This window comes from Rousettus aegyptiacus, unplaced genomic scaffold (assembly GCF_014176215.1).
Source record: "Rousettus aegyptiacus isolate mRouAeg1 unplaced genomic scaffold, mRouAeg1.p scaffold_m13_p_7, whole genome shotgun sequence".
Taxonomy (NCBI): domain Eukaryota; kingdom Metazoa; phylum Chordata; class Mammalia; order Chiroptera; family Pteropodidae; genus Rousettus; species Rousettus aegyptiacus.
In genome coordinates this window covers 68050692-68062864 of record NW_023416310.1, presented here as the reverse complement: position 1 = coordinate 68062864, position 12173 = coordinate 68050692, and the positions used below count along the sequence as shown (strand labels likewise).

The 12173-nt window shown below is 36.5% G+C and overlaps 1 protein-coding gene across 4 annotated transcripts in view; it reads left to right on the top strand.

Annotated features, from left to right (window-relative positions):
• Nucleotides 1-12173, top strand: part of TMEM131 (transmembrane protein 131) — a 139953-nt gene that overhangs the window by 61131 nt on the left and 66649 nt on the right. For all 4 annotated transcript variants that reach the window (XM_036225043.1, XM_036225044.1, XM_036225042.1 and 1 more), the window contains 2 exons: nt 8742-8858; nt 11055-11177. In XM_036225043.1, coding sequence (XP_036080936.1) covers nt 8742-8858; nt 11055-11177 — 240 coding nt within the window. The remainder of the gene's footprint in view (nt 1-8741; nt 8859-11054; nt 11178-12173) is intronic.

Sequence of the window (12173 nt, the reverse complement as noted above, 5' to 3'; positions counted from 1 at the left end):
ATTGTTTGCAGGGCGAGGGGGGGGGGCGGTTGATGTTGAGTTGTATGAGTTCTTTGTACATTTTGGATATTAACCCCTTATTGGATATGTCATTTGCAAATATCTTCTTCCATTAAGTAGGTTGCCTATTTGTTTTGTTGAAAGTTTCCTTTGCTGTGCAAAATCTTCTTAGTTTGATGTAGTCCCAGTTGCTTATTTTTGCTTTTGTTGTCTTTGCCCTAGGAGACATATCCAAAAAAAACATCGTTAAGACTGATGTGAAAGAGTTTGCTGCTTGTGTTTTATTATAGTTCTTTGGTTTCAGGTCTTACATTTAAGTCTTTAATCCATTTTTAGTTTATTTTTGTATATGATGTAAGAAAGTTGTCTAGTTTCATTTTTTCATATATCTGTTCAGTTTTCCCAACACCATTTATCGAAGACACTGTCTTTACCCCACTGTATATTCTTGCCTCCTTTGTCATAGGTTAAATGACTATATAAGCGTAGGTTTATTTCTGGACTCTTTATTTTGTTCCATTGATTTTTGTGTCTGTTTTTGTCCCACTACCATGCTATTTTGATTACATTAGCCTTGTAGTGTAGTTTGATATCTGAGCATGATACCAACTTTGTTCCTCTTAGGATTGCTTTGGCTCCTTGGAGTCTTTTGTGTTTCTATATAAATTTTAAGATTATTTGTTTTAGGTCTATGAAAAATGCCATTGGTATTTTCATAGGGATTGCCTTGATTCTGTAGATCACTTTGGGTAGTACGGACATTTTAACAGTAAATATTCTTCCAATCCATGAACATGATATATCCTTCTGTTTATTTGTATCTTTGGTTTCTTTCATCAATGTCTTGCAGTTTTCTTAATTTCTCCTTTCAGTGATTTATTACTAATGTATAGAAACACAATGGATTTCTGTATATTTTGTATCCTGCAACTTTACTGAATTCATTTGTTCTAATAGCTTTTTGGTAGAATCTTTATACAGAGTATCATGTCATCTTAAAATAATGAGAATTTTACTTTTTCATTTCCAATTTGAATGCCTTTTATTCCTTGTCTGACTACTGTGGCTAGGACTTCAATAATATGTTTAATAAAAGTGGTGAAAGTGGACATTCTTGTTCCTGATCTTAAGAAAAAAATGCTTTAGCTTTTTACCATCGAATGTGATGTTAGCTGTGGATCTGTCACATGTGGCCTTTTATTATGTTGAGGTACATTTCCTCTATACTCATTTTGTTGAGAGTTTTTATCATAAATGGATGTGGAGTTTTTTCATGTTTTTTTTCTGCATCTGTTGATATAATCATATGATTTTTATCCTTTTTGTTTATGTGGTATATTATATTGATTTGTGGATATTGAACCAACCTTACATTCCTAGAATAAATCCCACTTGATCATGTTGTATGATCTTTTTAATGTATTGCTGAATTTGGTTTGCTAATATTTTGTTGAGGATTTTTACATCTGTGTTCATCCAGGGACATTTGGCCTGTAATTTACCTTTTCTTTCTAGTGTCTTTGTCTGGTTTCAGTATCAGGATTAAGCTGGCCTCATGGAATAAGTTTTGAAGCTTTCCCTCTTCAATTTTTTGGAATAGTTTGGGAAGGACAGGTATTAATTCTTCTTTAAATGTTTGGTGGAATCACCTGTGAAGCCATCTGGTTCTGAAAACATCTCTTTTCTACAATAATCCTTTAAATAAATTTCTCCCGTTATTCTTCATTGTTACATAAAAGACGTTTTCACAATTTTTATAATTACATAAAATATTTCTTAAAGTGAGAGTTCCCTCAAGCCATTTTTCACATTGTTACCTAAGAGATGTTTTAACAACTTTTTAAAATTAGCTAATAGTCTTAAATAATAGAATCTCAGTATTGGGAGAGTCCTGTGTATTCATCCAGTCCAGTAATGTCACTATATAAATCAAGAGCTAAAGCCCAGAGGGGTTTGCCCCTGGTCATGCAGTTAGGGTCTAGGTGTTCTATTGGCCTAACCTAGTGATTTATATTGTATTAAACCACAGTTTCCAGCATATATATATATATATATATATATATATATATATATATATATATATATATATAAAACAGATTGTTTATAGAGATGCACATGTATGAATGGAAGCACCCAGCTTTCAGGCATTGCCAGTGTACAGAGACATGTTAGGTTAAAGGGCAAATAGTGAAGTGAAAATGGAAACAGTTTAAAAATAGTTCACAGCCACACTACAGATTTTTATTTTTAACTTGTTAACTGTCCTCGCTAATTCAAGCAACATTTTGTTTTTTCTAAACATCCAGCTACACCTTGTTAAAGGTCAGGGCTTTTTGCTTTTTTCATGGAGCTATTACAATACAGAGACTAGCCCAAGAGTTACAAACACAGATTCTTACAGAGGCCAGGTAAACAATGTAAGCAGTAAAAACAGGCCAAGTGGCATGGGGGGACCTGGAGAGCACATGGCCTATCTGAAGATATCAGCCCTCATTTGGCTCCAACCAGTGGTTGCCATGTAGGGGTGTAAGCCCACACACAGTTTTTCTGATTTGCCAAGAAGATAAGAAATAGGAATTTTTATATTTGGATTTATCAGTGAACACTAGAGATTCTTCTTATGACAGTATGAGGTCTTATGTTTAAGTCTTATTCTATTTCAGTTTTGGTGAAGATAGTGTAAGATAGGGTTCCAGTTTTATTTTTCTACGTGCGATTATCCAGGTTTCTCAGCACCATTTGTTGGAGATTATCCTCTTCCCATTGAGTGTTCTTGGCTCCTTTGTCAAATGTTAGTTAACCATATATGCAGGGCTTCAGTTTTAAGCTCTCTATGCTATTCCATTGGTCTATGTGTCTGTTTCTATACCAGCATCATGCTGTTTTAATTACTACAGCTTTGTTCCTTCTCATGATTGCTTTGGCTTTTTGGGGTCTTCTGTGTTCCATACAAACTCAGTGATGTCCATTTTGTTTAATAATTAAATTTGAGTTTTTTGTCTACCAAGAATTAAACCCAGACATTCAATTACTTGTCCTTGTTCCAGGGAACATGCAAGCTGAGTCTCATTTAAAAATGTGGGGCAGGGGAGCAAGGTACAGGCTGAAATACTATTTTGGGTGAATCCACAAATATATACCTTTTTATTACAGTATACCTTCAGTAAAATTCAACCATTGTAGTGTACAGTCATGCACTCCATAATGACATTTCTTTTGTTCAGTGATGCACCACAGATACCAGAGTGGTTCCATAAGATTATAATGGGGCTAAACAGCTCTCGTCATCTAGTGATGTTGTGGCCCTCCAAGAGTCACAGCGCATGACTGTTCTCTGTCTGCTCCTTCTTTCGATAGCAGTGCTATTGGCTAGAAACGCCTGGGAGCACTCACATGGAAGCAGGCAAGCCTCCCAGATGACTTCCCTCTCTGCACCAGTGGTACGACTGTGCTGACCCCTGGGGTTCTTACTATGATTGCAGGATGCCCTTTGGCTATAACCATTAGGAAACTGAAGAAAAATGAGTTTATTACTGACAGGCCCTGGAGCATACAGTGGGGTCATGGGTAGAAAGAGCGTGTCAGGGGCTTGGGGTTCTGCTTTTATTGGAGTCGAAGGTGAGGGCTCACAGTTTTGCAGGCTCACTCTTTATTGATGAATTTAAAACATCATAAGAGATGGAATTCAAAGCACAGGAAGAGAAAAAATAAGGAGTCCATTTGGTCAGTTATCTGAATGAACCAGGATCGCTAAAACAAAGGAGCTTCATTGGGGATGGCATCGCACTTTATCTAGTTGTGTATCTGGAGATCCCCTTGTCAGAGATGCTAGCCCTGAAGTGGGTGCCTCTGCAATCACAGTGTAAGGCGGGCACTTGCATCACAAAAAGTAAAGCCAGTTATTAGGGCTTATACTACAGTTACTTGTTTGTGGTGATGCTGGTGTAAACAAAGCTGCTGCTCCCCTAGTCCTGGAAGGCACAGCATACAACTACAGTTGTAGGCCATACCATCCAGGCTTGTGTAAGTCATTCTGATGGCTACATAGCAATGAAGTCACCTCCTGGCACACTTCTCAGAATGCATCCCTGTTAAAGTGGTGCGTGACCGTATAGTTCTGAGTTATGAGAAACTCACAGGCATCTCATCACCTCCTCCATCAACTCCAGCCTCTGAGGGTGGCCTGTTCCAGGTTATGTCAGTAGAACTGTGTGTGTACAGCTTTTTGAATTGGCTTCTTCCTTTAGCATAATGCCTTTTACATTATTCTCGGAGGTAGATGTAACTGTTCTTTGTACCGCTTTATTGCTGAGTGACACCTCATCAAATGGCAATATTGCAGTTTGTCCATTCACCACTTTGGGTTATCTCCACTTTGGAGTTATAATAAAGTCACCGTAAACATTTATGTAGAAGTCTTTGTATGAACATAAGTTTTCATTTCCCTTGCATAAATATTTAGAAGTGCAATTGTTGGGTCATATGCCAGGTGTGTGTTTAACAGTTTTCACAGTGGCCGTCTCATTTTGCATTCCCGACAGAAAGGACAGCATCATTTTAGTGCTGGGTACTGTTAAGTTTAGGGTGGTTTGTGTTCTAGTCACTCAAATAGGTGCACAGTGTTTGTTTTCTTTATCTTAATTTACATTTTCCAGTGACTAGTGACATTGAGCATCTTTTCCTTTGACAAAATCCTTTTGTCACATGCATTATTTGCAGATCTCTTCTTCTAGTCTCTGTCATATCCTTAGAGTCTCTTTATAGAATTTTTCAAAGAACAGAAGTTTTTCAAGTCCATTTTATGGATTATGTTTTTGGAGTTGTAGCTAAGAACTCTTTGCCTAAACCAGGGTTACAAAAATTTCTTTCCAGTTTTTCTTCCAGAAGTTTAATAGTTTGAGATTTTACATTTAGGTCTGTGATCCATTTTCAGTTAATGCTTGTTTATGGTGTAAGATATGCATCAAGAATTATTTTGTTTTGTTTGGCAAATGGATATATAGCTGTTCCTGCACCATTGGTTAAAAAGACTATTCTTGTTCATTAAAATCCCTCTGCAATTTTTTCAAAAATCAGTTGACCTTGTATGTGTGGGTCTGTTTCTTAGACTCTCCATGGTTTTCCGATATGTCTACCCATTCACAAGTACCACACCGTCTTTATTATTGTAGCTTTTTAGTCATTACTAGAATCAGGTAGTATGAGTCCTCTGATTTTGTTTTTCTTTTTCAAAATTGTATTGCTCTTCTTATCCCCTTTTCTTATCTAAATTTTAAAATCAACTTGTCGATATCTTTTTCAAAATCTTGCTCAGATTTTTTGGTTTTTTGAATTAAATGTGCAGAAAAGTACAGACGGTGCATCCTTCACTCAATTTCTCCTAATGCTAACATCTTATGTAATCATAGTGCAGTTATCAAAACCAGGAACTTAACATTGGGACAGCACTACCAACTAAAAACTTATACAAATTTCATCAGTTTTTCTGTCAATGTTCTTTTTCTGTTGTAGGATCTTATTTCACAATGCATTTAATTATTTGTCCTTAGATCAAAATTTTTATTGCGATTGCATTGGATATGTAAACCAGCTTGGGAGTATTAATATCTTAACAATATTGAATCTTCTGATCTATAAAAACAGTATTTTCTCTCCATTTTTTAAAGTCGTCTTTGATTACTTTAAGCAAAGTGTTATAGTTTTCAGCTTTTAGAATTTGCATGTCATTAGATTTATACCTCAGTATTTCTTTGTGTGTGTGCACATTATTGTAAATGATACTTTTTTAAGAATTACAATTCCAACATTAATTGCTAGGGAAGTACACTTAATTGATTGTAATACATAGACCTTGATTCCTGCAACTTTGATAAAGTCTTTCATTAGTTCTAAGAACATTTTTGAAGGTATTTTGGGGATTCTTTCTATAGACATTCATATTGTCTGTGAATGACAACAGATTTTCCTTTCCTTCTAATGTGTATGCCTTTTATTTTTCTTGCGTCATTGCACTGGCTAGAACTTTCTGTATAAAGTTGAATATCTGTCATGAGAGATGACAGTCTTGCCTTGTTCCAGATTTTGGGGGGTAGCATTCAGTCATTCACCATAAAATATGGTAGCTCTAGGTCTTTTATAGATGCTCTTTATCAGGTTGAGGAAGTTCTCTTCTATTCATCTAGTTTACTGAGATTTTTAATCATAATGGATATAGCATTTTGTCTAATTATTTTATGCACCTATTAAAATGACCATAGGGTTTTTTTTCTTTAGTAAGTTAATAATATCAGTTAAATCAATTTAATTTTTGAATGTTGAACTCAGATTGCATTGCCAAGATAAAAACCACTTGGTCATGATGTATTGTCCTTTTTCATATATTGCTTTTTCATATATTGGCTGGATTCGGTTTGCCAGTACTCAGGTGATTATATATCTATGTCTGTGAGGGATGTTGACTGCAATTTTCTTTTCTTGTCAAGTTTTTGTGTGGTGTTGGTATCAGTGTCGTGCTGGACTCATAAAATGAGGTAGAGAATGTTCTCTCTTCTGTAAGCGTGAAAGTTTATGCAAATAGATATCATTTCTTTAATGGTTGGTAGAAAATTCTGCCTTTCTACCACTGAAACCATCTGGGCTTGGACTTCTCTTTGTGGGAAGAGTTTTTAAATTACTTTTTTTTCAATTACAGTTGACATGCAATATATTAGTTTGAGGCATACAATAGGGTGATGAGACATTTATATAGCTTGCACAGTGATCACCTTGGAAAGTCTAGTACCCACTTGACACCATAGATAGTTATTTATTTCAGTTTTGTTGACTGTATTCCCTACACTGTACTTCACATCCCTATGACTTTTATATCTGGAAGTTGGTTTTGTGGGAAGGTTTTTTTTAACTATAAATTTCTTAAATGGATGAGAACTGTTATGGTTACCTATTTCATGTTGAGTGAGTTTGGCAGATTGTTTTTTAGAGAATGTATCCATTTCTTCTAGTTATTAAATTTATAGGCAGAGAATTATTTGTAACATTCCTTTGTCATCCTTTTTATGAGTAAAGAGAATATGATGATGTCCACATTTCAGCTTCTTATATTTTTGCCGTCTTCCTTTTTATTTTTGGTCATTCTGTCTAGGATTTTATCAGATTTGTGGAGCTTTTTGAAGCATTAGCTTCTGATTCTATAGATTTTTTTTTCTGTTTTCTATTTCATTTCTGCTGTTTTCTATTATTTTCTTCCTTTTGTATATTTGGAGTTTAATGTGCCCTTTTTATAGTTTTTATAAGGTGGAAGCATAGATTATTGATTTGAGACTTTTTTTTTCAAAATAAGCATTCAGTACTGTAAATTTCCCTCCAAGTGTTGCTTTAGTTGTAGCCAACAAATTTTGATATGTTACTTTTTTTTTTCCAGTTGATTCAAAACATTTTACCATTTCCGTTGTGACTACTACTTTGACCAATGGGTTCTTTAGAATGTAGTGTTTCATTTCAAACTATTAAAGGATTTACCAGATATTTTTCTATTACTGATTATTGGCTCAGATGCAAACCTCCATCTAGTGTTAGCTTCCAAGGGTTCTATACTCTCATTTTAACCCACACTTGGCCTTAGCTGTGTGTAAAAGTTTTAGCTGAATTTGTTTTGCACTCTCATCTGGAATCCTCACCATCTTGTTCTCTGCTGTGGGGGAGCCAGTGCTCACATCGCCCCTTGGAAGTACTTGCCTTACCTTAGATTCTGGGCTAGTTGTGCACAGACTTAGTGGGAAGTTCAAGAAAAGTTATTTTTTGTTGCTGTTGATAATGTAGGAGAAAAGTTCTTTCCAACTTTCTATATCCTAAGATGAAGCTGGAAGTCTCAATGCCTTGTATTTTTTTGTTTTTGTGTTTTGGTTGAGTTTTTGTTAAATTAATTGGGGTGACACTGGTTAATAAAATTATGTAGGTTTCATGGTAATGGAAAGAGATTTGACTTTGGATAGTGCCATGTAATTTGGGAAGTATGTTAGAGTTCTAGCCATTAAGGCAGAATGAGAGAGATTGATGACTTCACATATTAAAATGCATTTTAAGGCTTCCTTGCGGACAGAACTGCAGTTGCAATCTCTCAGACTTCTTGAGCAGCCGTGTTTTGTTGTAATAAAATTTCATTTTGCTAACTGCAGTGACATTCTCAGTCTGCACAAGATAACAGGACTGAGTTCTTGTACATCCTGTCACCCCTGCCATCTGTCCCAACATAAGTTGCTGGCACATTTTGTGCCTTGTGTGAATAGGTAACAGAAGTCAAGGGCTTGCAGTCTGGGCTCATTTCTTCTTTGGAATAATTCAAGTCACTGCTTAGTCATATGATGTACATATACAAAAAGTTCAGCTTCACCTCAGTCCTACTTGACTGTGTGCTGATGGAACACCCTATAATTAGGCTCTTCGTTTCAGCCCAGCGATTCCTGAATGAACAGAATCCAAGGAAACCACCTGTTGTGTGGGGTTTTAGGTTGGTAATTGACAAAGATACATGACTGTAGATGTCCAGCCTGAAGACATTTTTTTCATTATTTTCCATTGCAAAATAGTTTGGCTAATTTAAAGCTTAATCCTTTTAGGGGAAAAAGCTAGTTTATGGAAATGATTCTAAGTTCTAAGAGAAATTCAGCTGTATAATTGTTGTCGGCATGATCTGATTTTTTTTGGTCAGTAATTTAACTTTATTTATTGCTATTCTTTTTCAGAAAATTCTTCCAGGAGGAAATACATCATTCGATGTAGTTTTTCTTGCAAGAGTAGTAGGAAATGTAGAAAATACATTATTTATTAACACATCTAATCATGGGATATTCACCTACCAGGTAAGAACCAGAATTAAAACCTTTATTTATTTTGTAAAATACAGTCATCATCTCCGACCTGTCATATGACTACCTTTTAAGACCTCTCTTCAAAAACTCAGGGAAAATAGAAAATATAAGAGTTTAGACGTAGAGCATTTTTATACCTTACTATTGTGTCTGTGAATATCCTTGTTCAAATTAGACCAAATAAACAATCCGAAAGCTACAACTAAAGTGTTAATGTAAGATTGGTTGGCAAAAGAATAGTAAAAAACATTTTCACACTAAATTTTTTACTTTTTGCACCTTGTGAAACATATTCATAGTTTTAAGATTAAAACATACATTCCTGCTTTTCTTAGTAAATATATTGTTTACAATTTTTTGATAAACTTATTTTTTAAGTCATTGTTTAGGTTAGTAAAGTTACTGTTTTGTGATTCAGGATTTTAAAATCAAGGTTATTGAAATTAGTAAGAATAATTGCTTATGGCACTATACTCCGAACTTTACATGTGTTAGAGATACTGTTGTCACTTTTTTAGAGGAGGAAGATGAAGCTTAGACAGGTTAGGTAATTTGCCCACATTATGCTGCTAGTAGGTTGTTGAGCAGGGATTCCAGCTCATGTCTTTGTAGCTGCAAAGACCACCCTCTTAACCACTGTACTGTGATGCCCATGGAACTCAGCTGCTTAGATGTCTTTGTAGTTTCTGTGCTTTTTGAACATTTCCCCAGTCCCCAGAATACTTCCTGTATTTTAAAAATTGTTGTCAGAGTAAACATTCCATTTTAGTCTTAAACATATCTTGTGCTTATTTACTGTGAAGAAGTCTTTCATGGTTATTGAGTAAGCCAGAGTAAACTTTCGAAGATCTGTAGCAATGAATAACTTGGTCAGCATATAGATGACACTCATTCAACATACTCTTGTTGAGTAAATGAAAAGACTGTCATAAGAGTTTGAAGCATCCCCAAGTGATCTAGGTGACCGCAGCCAGTCCGGACCACCTGCAGGTCGTGATCAGTTTGTCCTGTCCTCAAGGTGAGCCTCTGCGGCCCAGTTCTCTTTCTTTACTTCTACAACCCTTCCTCCTAAATACATCTCGAGTACGCCTACCTCTGTCCTCTTCACTGCCACTGCTGTCTTCTGAGCCATCATCCCCTCACTGGATTGCACAGTGGCCTTTAACAGGCCTTCCTCACCTCCCCAGCCCCTACCATAGTCCATCATTCACTCTAGTCAGAGTGATCTCTGAGCATAAATCAGATCTTGGCAGCTTCCCCGTGTAAATGCTTGTGTTTTCTCATTGCTCTTTGAGCAAAAAGTGAACTTCTGACCAAGGCCAACGAGGACTTAAGGCTGACTCTCGTAATAATTCCCAACCTCGTCCCATTTGACCCTGCGCCTCTTCAGACAAGCCAAGCCCCTTCTCGCCTTGTGCCTTTTGCCTGAGTCCACTCCCAGTGCTGGCTTTTTTCATCTTTCAAGTGACAACAACTCACGTCACCTCCCCAGAGAAGATGACCCTGACCACCCTAAAAGAATATTCCCATCTTCCCTCAAGTAGTTACTGTATGTCATTTTTTAAACTTTTCTTTTGTTATCTAATCTATCCCTCATAGTAGGATGTAAGTTTCATGAGAGTGGGACTTTATCTGCTGTACTCATTATTGAATTGTTCACCCCTGTGTCTATTTGAGCCCAGCACATCATAGGCCTTAACATTTGTCACCCGCTGAGTCAACTTAGAGCCTTCCCCCATGGAGTGACATGGGGTGGGGGTGGGGGGCTGTGCCTCATGCTGGAGGGCTCATCTGAGCCCCAGAATCAGTTTCCTACAGGGTGACTGGGGACTGGGCCTCATGCTTGGGGGCTTGTCTGAGCCCCAGATTGAGCTTCCTCCAGTCAGGGCAGGGAGCTCTTTAGACTCACTGTTTTCTCCTCTTGTCTGCCTCACAACTTCAAGAAGGACTGCTGTCCTGTTACCATCCAGCATGTTTTAGAAATCGTTCCAAGTTCACTTCTGTTTAGTAAATGAAGTATGTAACCAAATCAGATATGGAAACTACATGTGTGCTCTTTTTAAAGGGATTTGAGATTTGTTTCATATAAATTATACTCACCAGTTTTCCCTAGATCAATCAATTTTAACTGTAAAAATGTTAGTTATAAAACCAGCTCAAATTGTGTATTTTTCCTCCTTTAAACAGGTATTTGGTGTTGGTATTCCAAATCCTTATCGATTGAGGCCATTCCTTGGGGCCAGAGTCCCTGTGAATAGCAGTTTCTCACCTATAATAAACATACACAATCCTCACAGTGAGCCTTTGCAGGTAAGTTTGTGATGCTATTTTTGATTGGGCTTCATTTTGGTGGAATTTAATACTTAGCATGAAATCTCAACCTATTATAGTTTTTAAGACTATTTAAAATAATAGGGTTGTAAAGATGTATTGAAGTGGCATATTAATACATCTTGCTGTGGTCTGAATTTAGGACTACAGCAGTCCAGATATTGAATTTTTGGAACCATTTTTAAAACGATTATGATAGCTTTTCTGGAGTTAGCTTAGGCAGCTCTGCATTTGATTTAAGAAAAGTTTTCAGCTATACTTTTCTTAAATGTAAGCTCTCTCTGGTCCAATATAAAATTTTTTTTCAATATGAATTGTTTAAAAAACAATTTGTACTTATTTCTGATAGTAATAAATTTTTAGTGATGGCAGCCTGGAAATTGAAATCCAATGGTAAGATAATAGAGAATTATAACTAAAAGCAAACTTATTTTTTTATCTAAAATATTCAACTCCTTATCTTACCCAATATTTTAGTAGTAATCATTCTCAAATTTGAAATCCTTCCTCTCTAGTTCCTTGTCTCTTGCAAAGTAAGTGAGGCTGGTGCCATTTCTTCAGATAGTTCCCATAATCCCTACCCACGTCTCCAGTGACTTCCAACTATATGACATTTGCTGCCTCTATAGCTTCTAGTTGTGTTGTCTGTGTTGGAAGGAGGTAAGGGATGCTTTCCAGAATGGTCTGTATTGCCCACACCCAGGGCCCCCAGAGTTCTTTAGGACCAACACTGCAAGACTTTGCAGTAGCTTGGAAAGGACAGGCACAGAGAAATCCTGCCTGTCCTTTTGCAGCCAAAATGAGTTTTGTCATCCTAGAACCCCTGGTAGAAATGTTCATAAACAATGAAAGGGAAAATGAGGAAGAACGAGAGATTTTCAGAGCCTGACTTAGGTATTATACACTAAAGTAGCACAAAAGAGGTTTCTCCCCAACACCTGGCTGGCATTGGGTGAGGATAGCTACTAATAAAAA